Genomic DNA, 26,700 nt, shown 5'->3' with positions numbered 1-26,700 from the left:
AACTTCCGGAAGTTGAAGAAAATTGGCCGAAATTTTCATTGAAAAATATTGGTTTTGACAAAAATTAGATATATATTTTGTCGGGCTATTTCCGAAAACATAGAATGTTTATCCAGCGGTGGCCAGATTTAAAAATATTCAGTCTGAATTTTTTTTTTTTTGATATACAAAAAAATTGCAGTAATTCACTCGGCAATTCTAGAAAAATGGTAATTATTGAAGATGTAAGTCGGTTACAAAAAATTTCCGGTATATAACTAGATTTCGCTGTGCTGATTCCAAAAAGATAGCGTGTTTACGCGCCTCCGGCAAATTGTTGGTGAGGATGATTAGACTAATTTTAGTCAGCGTTTTATCACGAACACGATTTTCTTACGTTAAAATTTGACAATCCGGTAGTTTCGAAGATTATCTGTCTAATAAAAATCAACACGGACAGTTGACAACCATATAGACAGATAGACAGAAAAACAGAAACGGGAGATCTATGTTTTCATAGTGTGGGGATTATGAAACGCCGAGAAAACATGAAAGTAGCCGAATGAACCATATTGTAAAACTTCAAAAAGAAGAAAAAAATGAGTTTATGAAGAAAATAGTATCGCTAAGGACATTCCAAATAAAACAGACCCTAATACCTCTTTTTTGTGTATGCAGTGAGTGGTTTACAACACTTATTCCGAAAGTTTCAAATTTATATGACAAAAAATTGGTCGACACTTATTTCGGAACTCGTGTCTTTGTGTCTTTGAAGAATTATAAAATTTGATTTTGTGATTTTTTTTTGTGAGATCCTCTAAAACAACCTTATTTATAACCCATGAGAATAGACCCAAAATATTTTGCACATTTTAGATCGGGTATATCCCAAAAAAGTTAGGCTTCGGCGTTATCAATTTTTTTAAATGTTTGCGAGATTTCGACGCATTCGGTCTTCTGCTTCCAAAAGTAAATTAAAAATGTTGTAAAATTTTGATTGTTTTCCAAACACCTCGATGTCAATGGTAAAAACTCAACACGGATTCTTAAACCATAAGTGCAGAAGTATGTTATTTTATAAAATTTAAATAACATTTATTCGGCCAAATTGTAAGATGACGTTATCAATTTGATGGGGAGGCGATCATAAACGGATAAATTTTAATCAACGAATTACGATGTTTTCGATAATTTAAAAATATTTGCAAAATTTCAAAGAATTCAATTTTCATTAACGGTTTACCACCATGTTTATGACAACTTTAAAACGTTCGTATGATTTTAGAGCATTCGGTTTTGAAGATTCAAAATTAATTTGCAGAATGTTGTTATATATTTTGATTTTTTTCCAAAAATCCGAACGTCTGGGGTAAAAACTCAGCAGGGATTCCTAACCACAAGTGACAATTTGACAACAATCCGTGCAGTAGTTTTACAGATTAATGATGGATGTGTAATTAAAATCTGTCTAGACAGACAGACGGCGAGGGAGACAGACGGAAACGGGAGCGAAATATAAGCCCCGCCCACCCACCCCCTCTCAATTGTGATGATTTTTTTTATTCATCGTGAGTCGAGGGCGGAGCTTAGTTGCAAAATCCTCATTTCTCTACAAGAAATTACCATGTGAAATATGTTCTTGAAAGAGCAAAATTTTGTAAATAAATATGGATTTTGCAATTAAATTCCGTCGGTCGGTTTGTCAACGAATAAAAAAAATCATTACAACTGAGATAGGGTGGGTGGGCGGGGCTTATATTTTGCCCTTTCTTCTTAATTTACATAGTCTTATTTTCTCAACAAGAAACTTAAACATGTTCAAAATTTTTGTAGAGAAAGATGTATTTTGCAATTACGTTCTACCCCTCGGTCTGACAACAAGTAAAAAATTCATCACAATTCATGTCGGGACTTTTTTTAGTTACATATAGTTTTCTTTGAACAACACAATAAAATAAGTTTTTAATTTCTTGTTGGGAAATGAAGATTTCGTATATTAAAAAGAATGTCTACCTTAACTTTTTCCCATTTTATTTGACATATGTCAATACCAGTCTATCAAAGATAAAGTCATGGATGACCCGTTTACAATCAAATCAGATGGGAAACTTATTTCGGGATTGCAGTTGGCTAAGTTTCAGAAAACGTATGTCGATATTTTTTAAACGCAATGACTTTTTACACAATCGTGTAATCAGCTTAATAAATTAAACAGACTTAAAGCAGACGCTTCACTCAGAAATAACGATTTGTGTGTGAAAAAACAAGAAATATATTTTTAAATCTACAAGTTTACTTATGTTTGCATGCGCCATCTATTCGCTGGTTTTATAAGTATGTACAGATATCACGGAAAACCTTCACCACGAACCTTCAACAAAAGTATTCTTTTTATAAATGTCTTGTGTGTAGATTCCTTCAAAAATGTGTCGGCACTAGTTGGATATGTAAAAATAACTTCTTTTATGATAGACAAGGAATTTATAATTTCTAAAACTAGTCTCTCGTGGGGTTGTTAGTGGCTCTTCCGGCGGAGAGATGTCAGCCCGACTCTTAACAGGTAAGATTAGTCACTAGATAAGATATAACGAACTAATTATAAGTTATAACGGAAGATTATAAAACATTAAACTTGATGAATGTTGTGCAAAAAAAAAAATCTGTCGATAAATTGGTAAGTGAACAGAGACAAACCATTTTTAACTACATCGTTCTCTCAGAAATAATATTATGTTTTTAATATGTGAAACGTTTCATACGATTTTTAGAGTAACAGTTCAGATAATTTTGTTTTACGCTGTACATGTTTTCAGTTCATGGGTATGCTGAGTTGAATTCCACACTTAAAACGGGTGGTTAATAATTTTTTATCACAATATTCCGAGTATTTATAATTTTTTTTTATCGTTTAAATTACTAAATTATTATATATTTTTGCAACAACGTGTAGGTTCAACAAATTTATAAAATATTTTGAAGGAAATATTTGGTGGAGGCGCCGGGTAAAACTAATCAACGGACAGCTAAATATTTCGTAAGTAATAAATTTGCGTAATTGTCGCTATTTAGTAAAGCATTGCAACAGAGGACAACAAATAGATAATCGCAAAAGCACAAAAAAAAAAAACACTTGGCAGTTTAGTTAGAATTTTATTTAAAATAGGAATACACAAGTAAAAAGTCTCGAAGATCTTGAATTTAACATTTAGAGAATTGTAACCGCTGCTACTGCAGAGCTTTCTGCTGAGAAAATCTAAAAGTAAGCACAACCAATTTGATAAAATTTCGGAACAATGAAATCAATTAAAAAAACTAGATGAACTACGTAAGATGTTTTTCTGTCTTCTCACATAATGCACGTAGCTTGTCTTATCCAATCTGCGGAATATACCGTTGGTTACTTAATTCCGAATTCCAGACTTTCGGACGCAGTTGAAGATATAAATAACCTACCCAGACATGGTATGCACAAATCCACAATTGTCGCTGAAGGTTATATGTATATTCCCAAAGTTAACAAAACGTTGCCCTAGTTAAGCCGAGATTGCCCAACGCTGTGTTTGAAGTACGTTTGTCTCAAAGTTGTGGGATGTCAGCAAACCCGCCTTTCGGGGTTTTGGCCAACACTTCGTGAGGTCATTGGAGAGTGGAAGGAGGCAGTCGGACTTGAGGTGCAACAAAGTTAGCCGAGAGATTAGTCATAGCAAGTGTGTTTTTATTTTATTTTTGTGTCTCTCTTAAGCTGTTTTTTAGTAAGTGTAAATACGTCAAGCATCCAAACTTACTAATTTAACTTGTAAATAAAATTACTTAAACATTCGCTGCGTCTGAACGATAAAGTGCGATCAGCAAAAAATGTCGTCTAGTTGGCGTTAGGCTGTTTTGTTTGCATCGATGAACGTGGTAGACTAGGAGAAAAACAGCTCGTCCCACACTAACTCGAGAGCGTTTTTTGTTGACCGCACCTTTAAATTAAATTTTAACCGGAGAGTTTTCACTGTTTACCTGACTAGTATGTAATTAAGCACGTACTGTTCTGATCGAAGTCTGTCTAGAAAATAATGATTACGTACCGGTAGAAAGAAAATCAACTAAATTAATTAAAGTTTGTTGAAGTGTCTTTTTTTGTCAGCAAAGTTAAGTAATGTGAGACATGCTTGTCAGAGAAAATATACGTCCACTTTGACTCTAGAAACGACTTTTTTATGTTAAGCGTAATTCCCAGTGGAAATATTTGGGTGCTTTTCATGTTGTTATATGTTTTCTCTCCATGGAACGAAGTTTTTTTGTAGTTAATATGCTTATAGATAGTCGTATCATTTTTGGTGATAAATTAAATTAAAAACTTGTTACATTTTGTACAAGTACATTTATTTAACATATGTTAGGGAAGGCAACATCTGTGGATATAAACATTCAACATGTTCCACATTTATTCTATATGGTTATATTAAACATTAATGATACATATTCAGTTCATCAAATAGCGTGCAATTTTTGCAAAATTACACGTTCACACAGTCATAAGATTTCAACACTACAATTAATTCAGATTATAGTGTTAAAAATAATGGAAATAATTGTCAACTACTTTCAAGTTAGGGCTCTTTTGTTGAAAGTTATTGACAAATAGTCCACGCCTTAAGTTTGTCAAATAAAACCCCTGCAACTTAACCTAAGATTACTGAGTACATACACGCAACATTAAATTATGTACAAACCAGATATATGTTTCAGACTGGATTCAACACATATTTTATACAGTCTCTTAAACAAATTACAACATACAAGTACGAATTTGTTACAAAGTATTTAGTCTTCTTACAAATAAAAAACAAAATGGTATGAGTCTCTTTAAGCGTAATATTTCTCTTAACATTGAGTTAGCGATAAAAATTACAAAACAGTTTCATTGGTACAGGTCCTCGGTCCGTTGACCAAGGAATACCGCGAGGAGCCGTTCCTGGTCGAAACGGCGCCCCTAATAAACAATTCCTTAAAAGTCTCCCTAAATTGTCTCGACATACCACAGTAAATAGCAAAATTGATAGGATAACTCAGAATTATAAAAAAATTCGTAAACAAAATTAACGTATTCGCTACATAATAGTCCAAGAACTCGTACAGTGTGCTCGATATAATGTGCAACAAAGTAACCACCACTAAAGGAATCTCTACGATTAAAAACACAGTTACTACAACAATAAGCATCAGCGTCGTGCAGTTCGAGTCTCTCAGTCTCTTGCATTCGTTCTTTTGATTCTTCTTCGACAGCAGTTGGTCTCTTCTCTGTTGTGCTTGTTTCAAGGCGCGAAAGAGGAGGATATTCAAGATGACGAGGGCGACGCAAGGGATTAGGTGTACGAATAATACCCTGAACATGAAGTAAGTTATGAAGTAGCAGTTTTCTGTCACGTAGAACTTCACCCAGTAAGCGCGTTCACGTCTGCATACGTGAGTTGTGCGATTGTTCCATAACACGTCCACCTATAAAATAAACACAGATTTAGTGCCAAATAGGAACTCACAGTCCGAGCTGCAGTTTACTTCGTTGTAAATGCGATGGAAGTTTTTGTGACGGTTGTTGCATTAAACACCATTCATATTTCGACCAACGAGAAACGATGCATAAGTTTTTCAGTTCGAAGCGCTAATTTTGTAAAAGCTTTTCAATGCAATCCGTATTCAAACAAATATGAATGAACAGTCATTGGAATGAGACGGTTGAAATGAAGGTGTATTGATTGAGTTTCTATGCTCGTCACACTTGGGAATTTTCCGGTAAGTGCTTTTATTTAAGTTGTTTATATTGGTATTTGTCGGATGTAATCGAATATCGGTTTAAATCAGTGCAAGCTTTAATAGCTTCCTATTGGTTAAAATCAATATCATTCAAGTTGTATCAGTTCTTCGTTATAACGCCAATTTCTAAACTTTTTTTATTGAAACAATTTTTAAAAGTTCAAAAAAGATGAACTTCGGTTTTAATTTGACGGCACCTGTTTCATCGCGTTTTCAATTTGCAAATTAGAGTAGCTTTTGATGCATAAATATCAACACTGTCGGTTTTTTCCATACATAAGAATTAAGGCTTGTAGCCCTGAATTGTCGAAAATAATTTCCAATTCAATTTGAGTCGAGTTGAGTCGAGTTCTGTTGAGTAAACAATTTTTTTAAACGCATTGACAAATAGGAGAATTATTTAAATAACGAAAACTGTTTTCGTTTTCGATCAGGCGGGAAATACTGTCACCGATTTAATGATATGCTTTTACACTCTTTATTCTCTTTTATTTGTTCTGGAGATAACAGTTTTCAAATCATTTGATGGATAAGTGTCAGGTTTTATTTTATTATATTGTCCCGATAAACTAAAATTCTTAATAAATTGCAAAACTTAGATAATTTCCGGAGCCGTTCGACTGATGATTATTATTGTCAATTTTTATAAATAGGTACTTATATTGGGAATATCGCAAGATGGTAAAAGCATGATTATCCCTCCCCACGAACTATTTGATGATGTCAAATAAAATTTTATTTTAAAAAGTGGTTTTTAAATTTTATAAAATAACGTTCTCCTGTACTTGTGGTTTATGAATCCGCCTTGAGTTTTACCCTAGGCACCTAGATTTTCGCAAAAAAACACGATCCCCAATTGATGTTTTAACTTGGCTGATTAGAATGCGGACTACTACACGAAGGTCGCCGTTTCGATCCTTCGATGGAGCAACTAATAATTCAGTTCTAATGACAGACTTGCTACATATTTCAAGAAAACGGAAATTTCTGACTGAAAATGCAACTGATAAATTTTTCAAAATTCCTTATTGTGAAGTACAATAAATCGATACCTGAATATCTTTCAGATACATTAAAATATGTCCTCTTTAATAATCTTCCCATAATTCTAAAATAAATTGTTGCTTTTTCCTTCGATCAATCACTTTTGATACTGCTGGTTTTGATCCAATCCAAAAGAACAAATTCGATGCAAATTAAATCATGATATAGAAAGTTAATTCAAATAGGATTGAAAAAGCAAGCAAATTAAAGACAATAGTAGAAGGTTATTTAGGCAGAACTTGCCTCGTTCCTGAAGCACAATAAAACAAATATAGCTTTTTAGAAAAAATATAAAATTTGATTTTGCGCGTTTTAATTTATTTTATAGAGGACGTTATTAGATAGATATATGTATGTAATATTAAAATAAATATAAATAATCGCGTTACGCGTTTGTTTCAAATGAGTTTTTCTTTTACAAAATTTTTGATGGCCTCATCAACATTTTTGCGATGACACGTATTTCAATTTGAATAAGTGCAGTGTAATACTAATAATAATAACAGTATTGTAAGTAACTTTTCGCGAAAATGGAGTGATCCATTCCTGGTTTAATCAATAAAATAAACTGATTCGTTCATTAACTTTTTTAATCACCCTATATAAGCAATTCTAAAAAAATGAACGCGATTATAAATGACAAGTATAGACTCATCATATTTTTCATTCAATTTTGAAATGACATCATTTATGTTTACATGTATTTATTAAGCTTAGGGTAACTTGAAAACGTCTGCAAGATTTCAAAGCTTTCAGCTGTGCTGATTCAAAATTAAATTGCAAAATATTATTATAGAATTTAGATTTTTTTTCCAAAAATCTTCATGTCTCCAGTAAAAACTCAATACGGATTCATAAACTATACGTATAGGAGTATATTGTTCTACAATATATCTTTCAAACCCATTTACTATAGTTACAATTTTGAGGTAACGTCATCACATTGTTAGTGGGGCTGATTGGACAAAGTTTGACTATAGCGTTTTACAAGGTACATAATGTTCATAGTACACATATAAAATTTGACAACAGTAGTTGCGGAGATTTCTATCTAACAGAAATCGACTCAGGCGCCGAACAGACAGACAGACAGACAGACGGAAACGGAAGACTCATTTTTTCGTAGTTAGAGGTCATGACACATTGAAAAAAATATAAAAGTAGCTAGTCGCCCAATGGACTCGATTACAAGAAGATTAGTTATTTAGACAAAACTTGTCTCCCCGTTGAGGAACAATCAAGCATACGAATCTAGTTACTTAGATAAATTATAAAAATATAAGTAGATTAATAAATAAATCCTAAGGCATAGGATTTTATAGATTTTACCTTCGAGGTGACGTCATCAAAGTTTGGGTCGGAATAAAGACACAAAAACAGTGTCCTAAATTTCAGAACAATTATTAATTTAGGAGTGTCTAAGCTAAATTACAAAATCTTGTTGTGATTTTTTTCAAAAATCTGCACATCAAAAAAAAATTTAGGATTTATCCGTCAAATTTTTGAGACTACGTGCGATTTATTATGCTTACGATGACCTGAAACATTTTCAAAATGTTATAGGGACTGTCAAGACAGTTCAAGATTTATCGTAATTTTCTCTTATTTTTACTTCTCGAGCGTAAGCAAGGACTCTCTACTTTTACATTTTCTCGACCTTTCATGACCCCTAGAGGACGAAGAAATAGGTCTCCTGTTTCCGTCTGTCAGTGCGTCTGTCTACCGTCCCGAATTTTTATTAGACAGATAATCTCCGAAATTACTGGGCGGATTGTTGTCAAATTTTTGTATATATATTAGGAATATCATATAGATAAATAACATAGTCCTACACATGTAGTTTATGACTCCGAATTGAATTTTTACCCGAAACGTCTAGATGTTTTGAAAAAAAAAAATCAAAATTATGAAACAACATTTTGCAATTTAATTTGGAATCTGCAAAACCAAATGCTTTGAAGTCTTGTAGATGGTTTACAGTTATGGTAAGAATGATACATTTTTAATCAAAATATATTTACTTATCTAAAATGTATAAAATATGATGAGTCTGTACTTGTGATTTATCATTCTATTCATATTTTTTGGATTTGCATATACAGGGTGACTCAAAAAAGTTAATGAACGCGTGAATTTATTTTATTTGATATTTTTGATGAAAATGTATTTGCTCATCCTCCCCTGAAAATTTGATCACGCCGCCCAAAAATTTTGCTGGAAAAATCCTATCTTAAATGTACAAACTATGATGACTATATACTTGTGATCTAACACGGCATTAATATTTTTTAGATTTGCTTATACGGGGTGTCTGAAAAAAAATAACGACTAAGCCAATTTATTTAATTTATGAAATCAAGAATTTCAACACTGAATATGTATTTTGACATCTTGACGTTGTGAAGTCATTGTAAGCATGTTACGTTTTTAATCAAAATGCATCTATTTATCAACCCCAAAAATTTGATTACGTCATCTCAAAATTTTGCCGAATAAATTCTTTTTAAAACGCGCAAAATATGATCAGACTATACTTGTAATTTATCATTGCATTTATATTTTTTAGATTTGGTTATACAGGGTGACCAAAAAAAATTAATGAACCAGTCAATTTATTAAAGAAGGTGAAACCAGAAGCGAGGGAAGTTCTATCGAAATAACTTTTGAACAATTTTTTTAAATTAAAAAAGAAAGGTGGAGTAATAAACTACTTGGATACTAGCAAATTATTTCATAAATTGAATATAATTAATAAAATTTTAAGAAGACATTATCAATTTACTGATGGGAATGACTAAACTACTTTTGATTAGCGTTCACCCAAAATTCTAGAACAATCGGTCCAATAGTTTTCGTCTAGTAAAATCGCCAAGAGGCGGAGAGAGAACTGACAGACAAACGGAAGCAGGAAACCTACAATTTCATGTCCTACGTACAATAACAGAAAACAGAAAATTAGCCATCACTTAAATAAATAGGTTTTTGTGTCTGTAAAAATGAATTATATATTGTTTTTTATGATAAATATTCACAATGGCAGGTAAGTAACTAAATAGCATTAACTTAATTTAAATTGGTCAACCAATACTTTAATACTTTTATTAAAACAACAACGAAATCTTATAATTATAAAAACCTTTCCTAGATAATGCAAATGGTAGTAGTTTCCAATATTACACTAAGACTTTAAGAAATTGGCTGACTTTTGTCAAAATGGTCCCCGATTTTTTTGAACTGCATTCAAACCAACAAAAAATACAAATATAAACAAAGCAAATGACACTAATTGCTATTAACTTTTAGTGGATATATTATCCACCCTCAGTACAATTTTAACTAATTTTTACGCCAACGAAAGTACACACCTAAAGCAGGTTTATACTTTTTGTGGGTTTTTACAGAGATTTTCCACGGAATTGCTAGAAATAACAATTTTAATTTTGCACCGCACAGCATCACCGGAGTTTTTATTGTAGTCAGCATCAGGACTTGTGGCGGCGTCACTCCTAATGAACCGAACAAAAAACGTGATTTTTGTAGATGACATTACTTCAGTTTTAATGTCCTGTTCTAGTCAAATTTTTGTGGTCAGTTGTAGCTTATTTTAATGCCGGCGGCAAAAAATACCCACTACGTAGGCTTCAACAGCGAGCTTACTATGAATGCAAAGCAATGCAAAATAAAGCCGGAATTAGTTCCGATATTCGGCTTAGTTCGCTATTTTAATTAACTGAAAAGGAAATAATACAAGTTTGCAAGTTTGCAATCTAAATAAGGAAATTAGCATCTCGTTTTTTGTTATACAAAACAAACAAAATTACAGGAATGTTTGAGTTAGCTTCAATGTATAACATTTTATTTTAATGGCTCAGAAGAATTTGAGTGTTCGTTAATATTTAATTTTACCATTAAGGAAGATAAACTTGGTGCAGCGTTATACAACGTGGTGCACAGCGGGCATGACGTTATATAAATCTGATGTCATAAGTTCTGCCGGAGCTCTAACCGGTAATCTCATGTAACTGCAGCCAGGACCGGATTTAATAGTTTGTAGCTTCATACTAACAAAATTCTAATTTATGAGCCAGAACTATGCATGTTCATAATTTTTTTGGTGAAATTGCGTCACACCAGAAAAAGATACAATTATTAATTAGAGTTTCTAAACTGTCATGTATAAAACAATTACTCCGATTATTTAAAAACAAGTGCGTGCGACTTAATAAATTCAGCCTAGAATTAACAACTATATGTACTTCCAAAGTTATATGATTAGGATTAAGTTTGTTAGAAATTGTTTCTGAATATTTAAGTAGTTTAATTAGCTTCAAAAAACTGTTTGCAACATAGTTCGGAAAATGATTATTTTTTTAAATATTTCTAATTATAACTTTTATAGTCTATTTCAAAAAAGCTTGTTAATGATAAATCTATTGGTTCTTCTGGTCGAATATAAATTTAATAAACAACAGCTTCAAAAAAATAAGCTACTTTGTTTTGAGCTAATAACAACAAGTTTGCAGTATAAGTCTTTTGTTTGGTACATAATTATAAATACTGATATTATAATGTCTGGAGGAGTGAGTTCAGAACATTTACATTGCGTCTAATACGCTCAAGTAAGCTAAAACTTTTGACATTTCGAAGTTTTGCCGAAACATTTACATTAAAAGAGACACAAAAAAAAGCTTTTGAAAATATTTAATTTGCTGCTTTATATTTAATTTAATTTCATTTGGTGGGAATAACTAGGATTTATTTTCAGTGTGGTTATTTATCACGAAAAGAAAAAACGTCATTGTTTTTGTAAAAATTATGAGGATAAAAATTGCGATAATGATTTTATCTACAATAATCCAACTTAATTTAATTTAATTTAAGTATCTAATTTATTAGATTTTATTTAAAAAAGGTAACGTTGCTGTAAACTTGAAACACTTGGTGGACGTAATCATTGTTGCTATAAAAGATATTATTACTTATAAATAGAACTTTGTTAACCTCTGAGACACAACGCACATTACATGCATGTCAGCGTTTTATATGCCAAGTTATTCCAGTTTTCTTGAAATTTTTAGCAATATTTTCAAAAAGAAATCGCAGAAAGGTAACTTTTAAAATTTGGGTAACAATATTTGGTGGAAAAATAAATAAAGGCACGCCCTTTATTTGGTATAAAGAAAATTGAGTTTTAATACATCTGGATTATGATTATAAAAAAAAAAAATAAATTCTAACAATTTTCAAATAAATATTTCAGTTTTTCAAATAAAGCGTCCTGTATTTTATTATTATATCCTATTTAGTTTTTTCTGATTTTTTTTTTTTTTTTTTGTTTTATATAGGTATGTAAAGTTGATAGTTATTCAAATGTTTTACTCTTTTAAAGGACACACTGACATATTGAAAGAAAGAGAACAAAAAGTAGAGTAAGGTGCAGTAATAAAATACCGACTGTTCTATTTAAAAAACTGAAATATCGATATTTGAAAATTCTAAAGTTATTTTTTGTAAACACTGTATATTAATTTTTTTTTATTTGATACCATAACAAACCGCATACCTTTGTTTACTTCTCCATTAAACATTGCTACATAGGTCTTAAATATAGGGTTCCTGTGATTTTTTGGGGAACTCTTGCTAAAAAGACTTAACAAAATTGGAATAACGTGGCAACGTTGCATTATAATTTGAAAAATAAAGTATGACGATAAAGTCTAGGAAGACGCTAATAAGAATATCTAAAAATTCATAGGTTATTCTTTTTAAAAAACACCCCGTATAATCCAAAACTATTTTAATGCATACTACCCAAGAAACAGCACAAATTTAGCGTGAAGTTTTTTCAATCTTCAATGAATTAGATAACAAGGAGCGAGGGCTTAGTGACTCACCCTGTATATGAAAAATTTATATGTAACAGGATTAATAGGAACTTACAATTTACAAATATCTTCAATCATAGAACTTAGAAGTTACACACACAAAAGTTGTATTTTGTAATAGGAGTAGCCTACATGTTTGCAGAAAAATACCATTTTTTAAATATTTGCATTTTTATGCAGATGGTCATTTTTAGAATACACTGTTCTAACTTTATTTTTAACTTTACAGAGTGTCCTGTTTTTAAGGCATAACACACACTAGTTTTTTTAAATGAAACATCCTATATATTTTCACATATTTTGATCAACCTCTTCTTAGGTTTTACAATCACAAAAAATCGCAGTAGGTACGCACTTTGTTGTACTATAAATAAAATGAAATTTTCTTATACAGAGTATATAAAATATTTTTTAATTATTCTAATTTTCAAATATCGATATTTCAGTTTTCTCAAATAGGACATTGTGTATTTTATTACTGTATCTTACTCTACGTTTTGTCCTCTTTCTTTTTTGTTAAATATTTTTAATAATTTCAGATTAGAAGAATCAGAACAAGAAATAGAGTAATTAATATAGAGTAATAAAATACAGGTGTTCTGAAAACTATAAAGTTTCAACATTTTATTTGTTCTTCCTCAAAATATTGTAACACAGATTTAAAAATAAACCTATTGGGATTTTTGTTTGTGAACCTTTCGATGGCCAATAAATTTCAAGAAAATTGGAATAAGGTGGCAATAGGAATTTCAAAAATTAACTACAGCTATAAAATCTTGGAAGAAACTAATGAGAACATATAAAAATATATAGGTTGCTTCATAAAAAAAAAAAGTTGTGTTATGCCTTGGAAACAAAACACTCTGTATAAATAAAAACAACTTCAGAGTATAGTTTCCAAAGAGCCGTACAACTTTTGTCTTTGGCTTTCTTTCTATCCCTAATAAATAATGAAATATCAGAAGAATCACACACTTATTGCTTCATCCTATATAACTATAAAATATTGTTATCAGATTTTGAATTCTTTTGCGAAAATCTGGCTGTTTTGGGTAAAAATTCAAGACGAATTCGTAAACCACAAGTATCTTATTTTGTAAAATTGATGTCATCAAATTGGCAGTGGGAATAATTAGACAAATTTTGGTTATGATATTACCATGCACACGATATTCCTCATTATTGTTCATTATTGCATAAAATTAGTAATTTTCTCATTTTACAAAAATTAAGGTTCGGGTCCAACTCACTCCTGTTTTTGTTAGACGTGTTTCTTAGAATACACGATTATTGTATAAAATTAAATAAATATTTAATTAGATGGATTTCTGCCTCGAGCTGTTTGAATTCTGGTTGCTTCAAGATTAAAAAAATAAATACATACACCCACCTTCATTTCTGTATAAACACTCTCCTTAATAATTTATTAAAAAATAGCTGCTAGCATTTTAAAAATATTGCGTGCTTTTAAATAAGGTTTAATTTATTCTGAGTAAAATGAAAACTAGAAATTAATTCTTATTTTTGTTATTTAAGAGTAGGTGATCCTGACGGGTTATGCAACCAACAATGCATCCGTAGGTATTGATCTTTTCCTGACGTACAGTAACAAACTGCATACTTGACACCAAGTTTTAATTAAAATCGGCTGCCTTGGCAAATTTCTTAAGACAAGCAAAAAACCGCTCTCGCCATTTGAAACCATTATTTACAAAACGCGAGGATTATGTCCAAAGTCTATATACGACAGTAACCGCTGATAATAGTTCTTCTCGTAAATTTTATCAGAACGTGAGTCTCTGGTAGTTCGAAATGAAGGCGACTAATAAATGTTCCGTAAACATATTTTGTGATGATTAATGTGCGTTATCAGCAGCGCACGTCCAAAGCTCGAGTGCTAAATCAAACCCAAGGACTTTTTTGTCCTTTCCATTACAAGATGTAAATCGCGTAGTAATGAACGCCAGACACGACGGAGTGCAACAGGTGATGCAGTTTCTTGACCTCTTTTGACTTTGACTCGAAATGAACTGTTTGGTGGGAAGAGGTCTTAATTCGCACCGATGATCTTAAAAGGCTTTTAGCGTTTTTCATCCTTCCTCCTTTTCCCCATTCATTAAAGTTTTACTTTTTCTGCGTGCAAAAAGCAGCAGGAAACACATTTAAAACAATAAAAGGGTGTTTTATGGGAGTACAGAAAATGTACCTGCCAGAGTAAACGTCTAACTGAAAGAACCGTTTTATTTTAGGATGTTTGCTGGCAGTACGAAAGTTCTCTGCATTTGGTCGAGTTTAATGGATCGTAAATTCATCACTTTTTATAGAGGGAAGGTAGAAAAAAGGGTCGTGGTTCCGTTTCCATCATAAATTTATGTTTGGTTTCTCTCGTGTGATTTGGCGCAATTATTTTGATGGAAAAGAAAACTATTGGAGAAAACTGCGGGTCGAGACGAATGGTAAACAGAAACAACAAACGATACAAAGGGAAAAAGCCATGTATTTTTTATTAGAACCTTGTACAAACTTGGCCATTTTTTTGTTGACTCGCCACTACACACTGTAATTTTATTATTTTTTGTGCTTTGCTTTTTTGATAACAATAATGGACTGACGCCTCGTGCAAATATATACAATCATGTTAAAAATAAACTCAATTAACAATTATACGTAGATTAGCACTGGACGTTGTTTTAACTCTTATCAGGATCCAGTTTTTGTATCTGTTGAGTACAAACCGTAACAAAGGGTGTTTAATGAAGAAAAACCAGAAATTACTAATCGAGATGATAATTTCTTGGGCTAGGCAGGAAATTTGGGAGGGTTTATATTTTTTTGAACCTCACGGTTATTGTCATAGCAAGAGTAAACAAGTATTTTTCAACTAATGATTCTAAAAAGAAAGTTGACCTTCTGTCTTTAGGTGGTTATTTTAACGCTATTCTATCAAACACATGGATCTTTGAAGACTTGTTTGCGATCAAATTTTCGTCTTGTCAGATTACCGTCATTTTTGAAAGTTTTAGTTGAAAACGCAACAATCAAAGACAAACTTTCAAAAATCCATAGCTGTCTTTGATCGTTTTGTTTATTGCTGAACGCATTTTTAAATTTTGAACGACTTTCCTAATAAAATTTCTCCATGTCTCGCATGCGAAGTAAAATATACAGATTTTGAAATTTCACTCCCTGGAGTAGTAGGGTTTTGAAAGTGAAAATATGTCGAAATATTTTCGAAAGTAGGTCTAAAAAGCATGTTAAAAAAATTCAAAGCGGCTTGTCGAGAAATAAAGAAATTAATGGGTGTTTTCATTTTAACTGAGACACACTGTAGGATAAAGGAGAGGATTTAATATACCGGGTTTTTATAAAAGGCGTAGTTGGCCATGAATTTGAAAAATTCCGCCTCAAATACCGTGATTTAATAATTCAAGAAACATCGTTAGAAGCTCACATTAGAGATGTAATCAACAGATTTGTTGGAACTGGCAGTATCGACAAAGGAAAATCTCCTAGAAGGCCTTCAGTATTTGAGGAAGTTGTTGATGATTTGGGACGACTTTCTCAGCAGTCAAAATTTCCTGTTGCAACATTAAATTGAACAATGGGCGCAAAGTATTGTTTTGATGAACACTTTCAAAGTTTACTGTAATGTTTAACCGCAATAAATTTGTTTCTTTTTATTATAATGAATTAGTTCTATTTTATAACAAGATATAAAGCGTTTAGGCAACCAGTTATACAGACGCGTGTGGTATTTGCCGTGAGTCCCTGGGCATTTAGTAAAATCCATATAATGTGAGAGACGGCACGTTTCCTTGATATATTTCGACCCTATAATCATTTATAGAAACCCTATAATTTGTAAAAAATTTTTAATTTGTTTGAATTTTAAGATCAGTTTATCAATATTATCGACAACATTTCGAAAAACAATTCTAATGAAGTCTTTAAAACTTAAAGACTTAATTAGATTTTCAAGACTTTAAAATTTAAGGACTGAATACACTGACTCCATGTTGTAACTGTTACTTGTCTTGTCTCTAAACGCGACAAGTAACAGCTATGAAACATTATTTCTGTTCTTAAATATTTTAGAACTGTCACGAATGTTTAAAAATTTAAAATTGATAACTGCTTTAAATAATTATTTTAAACAGATCCATCGATTTTTTAAAATGTTGTTTCTTCTAGCCCAGAGTATTTTTATTTCCCGAGTATGGAGCTGGAGAATGAAAACATAGGTTTCTAATTTTCGTCTGTCTGTCGTCTGTGTATCTGTCTGTTTGTCTCTCTGTCAGTGTCGACTTTATTAAAAAGATAATCTGCGAAACTCCCGGGCTGATTATTATACTTAAGGAATGTCGTATAGATGGTAAAACGCTAACCAAAATTTGTCTGATCATCCTCACCAACAAGTGACACCTCAAAATGTTGCATGGTAACGTTATTTAAATTTCCTAATGTTTTGAGTTTTGCAGTTTATGAATCCGCCTTTATTTTTTATCCTACCCTGTGTAGTCACTCGATTGGAAGTACTCAAACTCAACATCATTTAATAACTTCCAGATTCATCTTAAGAGTTATATTACATTATATTTAAATAAATTAGTCTCATTTCTATTTCCTGGGCATAAGCTAAAAAAGTATTGCATAGAGTTCTTTTCTCGGCGTTTATGACTTCTAATGTGTGTAAAAATAGGTACCCCGTTCTAATATTTATTAGACAGGTAATCTTCGAAACTACTAGTCCAATTGTTGTCGAATAAAGTATAGATAGTAAAAGCAACAATTTGATGGCGTCACCTCAAAATTGTGCATGGTAAAAGCTATTCAAATTTTATAAAATAACATACTCTAATACGTGTAGTTTATGAATCCGTCTTGAACCCAAGGTATTCAGATTTTGGCAAAAAAATGAAAATTGCGGAACAATATTTTGTAATAATATAAGAAGATCGTAGAGGAAATACTCATTGGCTCAGTTGGTTAAAACGTCATACTAAAAACGCAAAGATTGCGAATTCAATACCGTGATGCACAACTTTTTGTTTTCCTACCACTGTGACTTCTATGATCATTTTTTCCAAAAAAAAACTGGGTTTGATTGATTGAATTTCAAAGACGAGGGAAGTTCTGTCTAATAATGAGGCTGTAGCTAGTACCATTTCGAGCGCAGTGCCGATACGACCACCCTAAGGTTTTCATTGGCTGTAACGCCTACAGTCGTTTCTAAAAAAAATCTTGCAAGATGAGCAAATTAGGTTCTTACGGATAAATGAAAAGCAATGGGAATATGACTATCATGTCAATGTCATTTGTCCGAATTTTTTGGAAACGACGGCACCATGGGACCGCTATTTAGAGGCTGCGAGCGTTCTAATAGACGCAATTCCTTCCGCAAAGAGTGAATTGTGCAGAGAGCCGCAATTCCAAATAATCTGTGACCAGGGGACTGTACCGAGTGACGTAATTTTCCCTCCCTCCCCACGAAGCTGCGAATTGCGTGAAATAACGCAACACTATCCGGACCTTGACGTACGCGAGAGGAACAATCCCTCTATTTGAATTGTACTCATAAATATATTCGTATAGTCGAATTTTTAGTTATACATTTTACAGTAATTTCAGTATTATTTTTTATTGTTCAGGTTGCCAAGAAAACTCTACACGCTCGGCGGTGAACTGTCAAAACTTCCATATACAGTTCTCTTACTTTTTTTATTCCTTAATGTGAAAAATCAAGTAATGCACAATATATTTTTAAAAATAATTACAGTAGTAATGATTTTTTTTTAAAGTAACTTTTTCGATATCTTTGAGGATTTGAAAAATTTAAGAACAAGGATAAATTGTGCGTCATAATACCATCACTTTATCAAAACCTGTGTATGTATAGTATGCCCAAATGGCCTCAAAATTACAATAAAAATAGTTAATGAATTAGGGGAACCTGGTTTAAAATGCCCCTATGCTAGGACACCAGATGTCACAAATATGTTTAATTGAATAAACTTGGTTACTAAAATTGAACGCATCAGTAGATAGTTGTGTCACCGCTATTTTTTATAACAAATGAATATTGTTGAGTTAGCTTCAATTTGTGAATAAAATATTAACTGCGCCTAAAATGTTCCATTAGACAAAGAAATGGCAGAAGAACATCTTGTACTTTTGAAAGAAACATTTACTAACTTGTAATTGCAGGTTTTTACTAAAATAGCAAGAAATGTCAAAAGGGTAAGTGATATTTAACATCGCTATCTTGTTTATAAAAATCAGACTGATCGGGCCTAAAAACAAATAATCAAACATTGAAAATCAATGTATAGTGGCACAAGAGATATCGTGGTTCAACGACTTTGACTCCTACTACTCTGGTCAACAAATAGTGCAGCTTACTAGATACGTTGCACTTGGTCCGCACACGCCTGTCAAACACGGCGGGTCTTTGTCACAGACCAGGAGGTTGGAAAAGTCAACGTTATAAATTGCATATTTTATAACTAGAAACAAACAAATACAGAAAAGTTGACATATTGTTTAAGACTTAAACAGTAGGTAATTAATTTGAGCAATTAAAGTGTCCAAAGAAGTTTATTTTAAAAAGTTCGTCCAAGAGATTCTTAAATTCGGCTTCAAATTTAAAGTAGTTAATTATTTTCTAAGCTAAAAAAAAAACAAAAGAAGCAACTGAAAATAATTTACCTAGACACAAAAAGGGGTTCAAGTTAAAAAGTGTCAGAGAAGATTAAAAAGTAAAACAAATTTTAACGTGCGTAGCAATCTAATTAAATTAGCTGGTCAAACACCCAGCTTTTAATATATTACGAAAAATAAAAAACTGAAATCATTTACGTTTTTAAATTAACAGAAGTCGCGATTAACTCAAACAAGTTCGGTTTAATTTTCGGCATCAAGTTACTGATTAGAGATAAACAAAAAATCACTCTCTACCACTGTGTTTCAGATTAACTGTAGAAAACAAAGTGAAACTCGAAGCGTTTAAGGCGGTCCCACGAAACAGTACACCTCTGTTCTCCTGATAACATTAGCGTTGTTCAATGTTCTGCTAGAAAGCAAGAGAAACTTTGAGCTTATAATCAGCAGAACCCTGAGTTGTGCTATTAGGAGATATTGTATGGAGGCAGCTACCGTTAAATTTGTATTCGAAAGCCTGCTAACAAAAAAATCGTGGGTCGTGTTTGACAATGGCTTCGTCCTATTTAAAGCACGATAATTTCCTAACAAGCTTCGGATTTCAGTTTTCCCAATCCACACGTGAACAGGGTTGTGTTTATTTGCGCCGTAGGTTAAATACACTAATTAAAAATGTTGGGGTTTCGGTGGCTATTGATTTCTATTTTTTTGACAAAAGAGCTGAGTAATTAGTTGGCTTTTGTGACAAGTAGAAAAATAAATGGGGCACCCAAACATGGGTTGGATTAAAGTTGGTTTTGGACTTCAAATGTTTCAGTTGCGGTACACTATAACCTTGATCAATTGACGCAAAAAAGGACAATACACGTTTTTTGTGATGTATATTTGTGGGGATGATACGCAGATGACAAACGACAGACAGGCAGACGAAAACGGGAGATCAATTTTTTCATACTCTAGGGGTCATGAAACATAGTTATTGAGTCAAGACATTAACATATTGTTTACATCTTGTTTACTCAGTCTTGTCATCAGTTTAATTAATTTAAATTTCGCTATAATGGAAGCTTATTCGGGTAAAGAAAAGTTTTACTTCTGACAAACATCAACATTTATCTTTTTGCGTTTTACACGGGGTAATAAATAACGCGATTAACTTTATGAGAGTTTATACAAAGCTGGCGGATGAATTAATGTTTTATAGCTTTTTCCCTCACGAAAAAAGGACTTCTCGATGCACTTCTGGTTCGTATTTCTTTTTCAATGAATTCTCCTAAGAGCTTTGAATCAAAGTACTTATCACTTTCTCGGGATAAGTTTCCCCCGTTGAATAACTCGGTGCAATTAATTTTTTTTTACTTTCGTGTCGACGCGGAAAGAGTAGTGATATCACCATCTCTTCTTTAAGCATCTAATTGGAAATCATTCGCTTGCCTGGATTCGCGAAGCGTAAAATTTCCATTTCTTTGAACTAGGGCTTCGCATCTGACAGAGATGATTAAGTTAGAAAAACAATCTGGAAAGCATCATCCAACTTATAATTATTGAACATAACAATTCGAAATCCATCCCAACTAAGTCCAACTTTTAGATAAACATCGAATTCTGCTTTATCACATTTTCTTACATCTGCCAAGCTGTATAATGAACTGTCAAATGCAGGACAATCGGACTTTCGATTGGTCTGCAACTGGCGAATTTATTTTACGAACGAAAACACTTCTTGCAGCTATTGCGAGATTTTTGTACGTTGCACTCGATTTTTATGACGGACTCATGAAAACAACATGTTCGAGTCGAGTTTACAGTGCTAAGAATTCCGTCTTTGCGATCATATTTCGATAAAAAATCAGAGCGGAGAAATGAAAATGTTTTATTGATGAGTGGAAGGATACTTTTTCGGATATTTATAGACAACTAGTGGAGACAATTGGTTTTTGAAAAGAAATGATTTGATAAGTGATATATGTTGTTATAAGATTTATTTCAGCTTGTAAACACGTGACTAGGGTAACACTAGCCCTTACGGATGAGACAGCATCACAGGAATAAATTTCGTTATTTATATATTAGTTGCTAACAATTGCAACAACAATTTAGTCCAAATAATTGGAAACTGTAATTACGTTCAACTGCCAAACCCAAAGCGATGACTTTTTTTTGTTCTAACTCAAAGCTGCCAGTTGAACATTTATTATCATCGCAAAGAAATTCCCAATAATTACACAGTGATTAATGCAGAGGAAGGATGACTGGAAATGTAATTAATACGATCAAACAAATTTACCTGTGATGTTATTACATAAGGTAGCTCGTTCCGACTAGATTAGTATTACAGGTTCAACATTTGTGTCTTACACACATTTCATACCCATAAATGTAATAGGCACTCCTTTTGTGGTTCTAATGCTTTCTTAATTAGCGGCGTTTAGTTATTGAGAGAGAAAGTTAGCTGATAAAACAGGACGGGTTTCAGTGTGTTTTAGGCTTTAAACTTAAGTTAATTAGTGCTACTTACAGTACCTCAAGCTTCATATAAATATATAAATAGGATTGTACTTCACAGGATGTTTTAAGCTAAGGGAGTATTGTAATAAGATTTATGCGATCAATGGCTACTTTCATGTTCTTTCGACGTTTTATCATCGCTGGAGTACAAAAAGGGACATCTCGCGTTTCCGTCTGTCTGTCGTCTGTGTCGATTTTTATGAAGCAGGTAACCTCCAAAACTACTTGGCTGATCATTGTATAATTTTATACGAGATGTATGTTAGAAATTTCGTGTAGATGATAAAGCTCTAGTCAAAACTTGTCGATTCATCCTCACCACCAATGGAATGACGTCATTTCCAAATATACAATAGTAAATAATAATCTGTGGTTTATGAATCCGTTTTGAGTTTTTAGATAATAAGATTATTTTGCAATTTAACTTTGAAACTGCCAAACCGAATGTCCTGGAAAATGTTTTAACGTGATGGTAAGCATAAAATCGTTAACCAAATTTATCCGTTTATCCCTCCTAAAAAAAAAAGTAATGCCGTTATCTTAAAATTTTGCCGCATAAAACAAAGTTTTATCAGTTTATACTTATGGTTTATAAATTCATTCACATTTTTTTTAAATTACTTATACCTACTTTACTTGAAATAAAGAATGAGGATATCTCTTTTGTTAATTATATGAAGAACGGTCACCGTATTTTTCCGAAAATTTGAGTCATTATTGCACTGCGTCTATTCAAATTCGTATACGTGTCCAAAATTTTGTTATGGAAAAACTCAGTTGAAATCTACACATAGCATGCTTCTTTATCTGTACTTTAACAATTTTTACTTCCCGAGCGTAAGCAAAGGAAGTATTGTAATCGAGTCCGTCGGCCGACTCTCTACTTTTACGTTTTCTCGATCTTTCATGACCCCTAGAAGACGAAGAAATAGGTCTCCCATTTCCGTCTGTCTGTCCGTCTGTCCGTCTGTCCGTCTGTCCGTCCGTCTGTCCGTCCGTCTGTCCGTCCGTCTGTCCGTCCGTCTGTCCGTCTGTCCATCTGTTGTCCCGGATTTTTATTAGACAGATAATCTCCGAAAGTACTCGACCGATTGTTGTGAAATTTTGTACTTATATTAAGAATATCATGTAGATGGTAAAACGCTAACCAAAATTTGTCTAATCATCCCCACCACTAATGCGATGACGTCACTTCAAAATTGTACATAGTAAATGGGTTTTCAATTGTATAAAATAACATAGTCCTACACATGTAGTTTACAACTCTGAATCGACTTTTCACCCGAAACGTCCAGATTTTTGGAAAAAAAATCAAAATTATAAAACAACATTTTGAAATTTAATTTTTAATCTGCTAACCAGAATGCTTTGAAATGTTGCAGATGTTTTAAGGCTATAAAGAGCATCATAAATCTTTAGTCAAAAAATATTTGCTTATCCCCTCCAAAAACTTGATGACGTCAGCTCAAAAGTTTGTGGAATAAATCATATCTAAAATGTACAAAATATGATGAGTCTGTACTTGTGATTTATCATTCCAATCATATTTTTGGATTTGCATATGCAGGGTGACTCAAAAAAATTAATGAATGCGTGAATTTATTTTATCGATTTAATCAGGAATTACAAAACCGAATGCTTTGAAATCTTGGGAATATTTTAAAGTTATTATAAGTATGGTAAGTTTTTGTTCAAAATGTATTTGTTCATCCCTCCTAAAAAAATTGATGACGTCACCCTTAAATTTTGCTGAATAAATCCTATCTAAAATGCAAAAAATATGATGAGTTTGTACTTGTGATATATCATTCCATCCATATTTTTTAGATTTTCTTAAGAGGTGGTTAAAAAAAATTAATGAAGTCAATTTATTTTATTGATTAAATTAAAGGCAACACTTATTATTAGTATTACACCCCAACCAACCCAATTTGGTAGACACAAAATTTGTTAAAGGAAAAACTCGGTTGAAACATAAGGGTAGCACGCTTATTTACATCTATTTTAACATTACAGACGTGCGTTTGTTTTGTTCGTTGACTAGGTTCCGCGAATGTCGAATAGACATGTTTATAATCAACCAATTGTGAATTTCACCGTCAAGAATTAAAATAAAACCCAATGTTTTATATAATAAGCGGAAGTCGAAGCAATAAAACCGATGGTCGTTTTGTTTACAGTTTCTCTGTTTGACTCTCACGTATGCTGTTACGCTTGTCATCTTAAATTAAGAATGTTTATACATAAACGATTTTCAGTTGCCCGTCATATTACTAGACAGCGGATTTCTGTCGGGCTACGTCACGATTATAGGGGGGTACGTGCTGGATTCCATAAATATAATTAACGATTTATTGATCAAACGGCTAAGTAAATGAGAACGGGAATTAACAGCAGAGTGCAACGAAACAACGTTATTCTAATCTCAAATAAACGAAGTGCAGTCCGCAACCGCAATGAATTCGCATCCCGTGCGAGCCGTACCGAGTTTGGCCCTGGCTAGCCCGACAGAAATCCGCTCTCTAGATATTACACACCGGCGCCGTATACGTGAGTAAATTGTTTCGTTATTTTATTGATTATAAGAAATCAATATTCAAAACGACCCAATTCATTTTCCCGAAAATTTGGGAACACAATAATTTTATTCTTAGTATTACACTACATCTATCCCAACTGATATACGTGTCCTTGCAAAAATGTTGATGACGTCATCACAATTTTTTTTTAAATTCCCACTACAAAAATGTAATGAGAAAAAAAAACATAATAGGCATGCAGTTGTCAAGTTTCCGACAGCGAGGGAAGTACTGTCTAAACTCTTTAGACCAATTTTTTTAATTTATAAGGGTTATCGTCAAAAATGATAAAATCCGCAAAATTAGATATTGTAATTTTTCGAAGAATCTGTATTTTGGGAAAAAATGAACTTTTTATAGATCATACATCTCAGTTGAAATGTGCGGAACAACAAGTTTTTATCACGGATTTTTTTAATTCATCTCATTTTTGACTCCAACTAGTGCATTTTCGGTTCAAAAATTGGTCCAAACTTATTTAGACAGAACTTTCCTCGCTCGGGGAGTCACATTCAAACAAATCTAATGTTTAAGAAAAAAAAAATGTCGACGAGAATCTGCTTGCCTCGTACATGTCGGTTACATAAAACACGTAGCAAATATTGCAATAATATTTTTGTCTGATTAAAAATCAAGGCGGATTCATGAAACACAAGTTCAGGAGTATGTTATTTTATCATTTATTAAATAACAATTCCTAAGCAAAATGTTGGTGGGAATAATTAGACAAATTTTATTAAGCGTTTTTCCTAACATATTAACTACATTTGAAAACAATGTTTATTAGAAATATAAGATAATAGCTAATTTGTACATCCTGTGTCAACATTGGATGATTCTGAAATAAAATAACAATGATTGTAGTCAAATTTTAAAGACGTTTTCAGGGGCGGCTTGTTCTATGAGGCAGGCGAGGCAAAGCCTCAGCAATGAATTTGCGCTGTGTTACTATTTGTATTATTTCTGACCGATGTATTTCTGGACAATTTTTTTTTTCTAATGTTTTGAAAATAAATGTCAAAAATTGGTCTAAAGAGTTTAGACAGTACTTCCCTCGCTGTCGGAAACGTGACGACTGCATGCCTATTATGTTTTTTTTTTCGCATTGGATTTCAAAGCACTGGGTTTTGTAGTTTCTGATTAAATAAATAAAATAAATTTGTGCATTCATTAATTTTTTGGGTCACCCTGTATATGCATATCCAAAAAATATGAATGGAATGATAAATTACAAGAAGAGACTCATCATATTTTGTACATTTTAGATAGGATTTATTCAGCAAAATTTTGGGGTGACGTCATCAATTTTTTGGAGGGGATAACTAAATATATTGTGTTTAAAATTTTATCATGCTTATCATAACTGTAAACCATCTGCAAGATTTCAAAGCATTCGATTTTGCAGATTCAAAATTAAATTGCAAAATGTTGTTGTATAATTTTGATTTTTTTCCAAAAATCTCAATTCGGAGTCATAAACTACATGTGTAAGACTATGTTATTTGATACAATTTAAAACCCAAATACTATGTACAATGTCCGTAATGCAATTCCTCAAATTTTTGAATAAATCCATTTTTCGATTAACAACGTTTTGAGTTTTCAACTTTCGGATTCGTTTTTTCAGTGTTTCGAATTCGTTTTTTCAGTGTTTCGAATTTTCCGTTCCTCGATTTTTAATTTTTGTTTTCTCCAGTATTTTGATTTGCAATTTTTTGAGTTTCCAGTTTAGTTTTTCGATTGTTTAGTTTTTCGTTATTTCACCATTGCAATTTCTGGATTCCACAATTTTTCTATTTTTGAATTTTTCGATTCTTCAGTTTCTCGTGTTGCAGTTTTTTGGAAATTCCAAATTTAAAATTGTGCTATTTCAATTTTTTGTTTCCGCAATTTTTTGATTTGCAATTTTTTGAGTTTCCAGTTTAAATTTTTTAATTTTTCGATTTTTTATTATTTCGTTGCCTCACCTTTTAGATTGGTTGATTTATTATTATTTTTAGATTTCTCAATTTTTCGATTTTTTTTTGTCTTTTCAGTTGTTAGATTTCCGATTTTTTGATTTTTTATTTCGGATGTCTCCATTTTTCCAAGAAACACATCGAAAATATAAGAGCGGCATGAAAAAAATTCCTGCTTTATAATTTTTCAAAATTTCAGTTTGAAGTAAACTTGTTCTTTTTGTCCAAATTTTGAAAATGCAAAAACTAAAACTTGATTATTTAAATGCTAAAGTTTGAAAAGGCTAA

General features: G+C 32.2%; 1 protein-coding gene across 8 annotated transcripts in view; it reads right to left on the bottom strand.

Annotated features, from left to right (window-relative positions):
* Positions 1 to 4,325: 4,325 nt before the first annotated feature.
* LOC135135110 (sex peptide receptor) overlaps positions 4,326 to 26,700 on the bottom strand; it is a 333,985-nt gene continuing 311,610 nt past the window's right edge. For all 8 annotated transcript variants that reach the window (XM_064064095.1, XM_064064096.1, XM_064064098.1 and 5 more), the window contains one exon: positions 4,326 to 5,466. In XM_064064095.1, the coding sequence (XP_063920165.1) occupies positions 4,876 to 5,466 (591 nt within the window). In that variant the 3' untranslated portion in view covers positions 4,326 to 4,875. The remainder of the gene's footprint in view (positions 5,467 to 26,700) is intronic.

The sequence above is a fragment of the Zophobas morio genome, unplaced genomic scaffold (genome assembly GCF_036711695.1).
Source record: "Zophobas morio isolate AGI-343-1 ecotype UQ-CSIRO unplaced genomic scaffold, CSIRO_AGI_Zmor_V1 ptg000024l, whole genome shotgun sequence".
NCBI lineage: Eukaryota > Metazoa > Arthropoda > Insecta > Coleoptera > Tenebrionidae > Zophobas > Zophobas morio.
The sequence above is the reverse complement of the archived record's forward strand: the minus strand, read 5'-3'. Positions and strand labels throughout refer to the sequence as shown.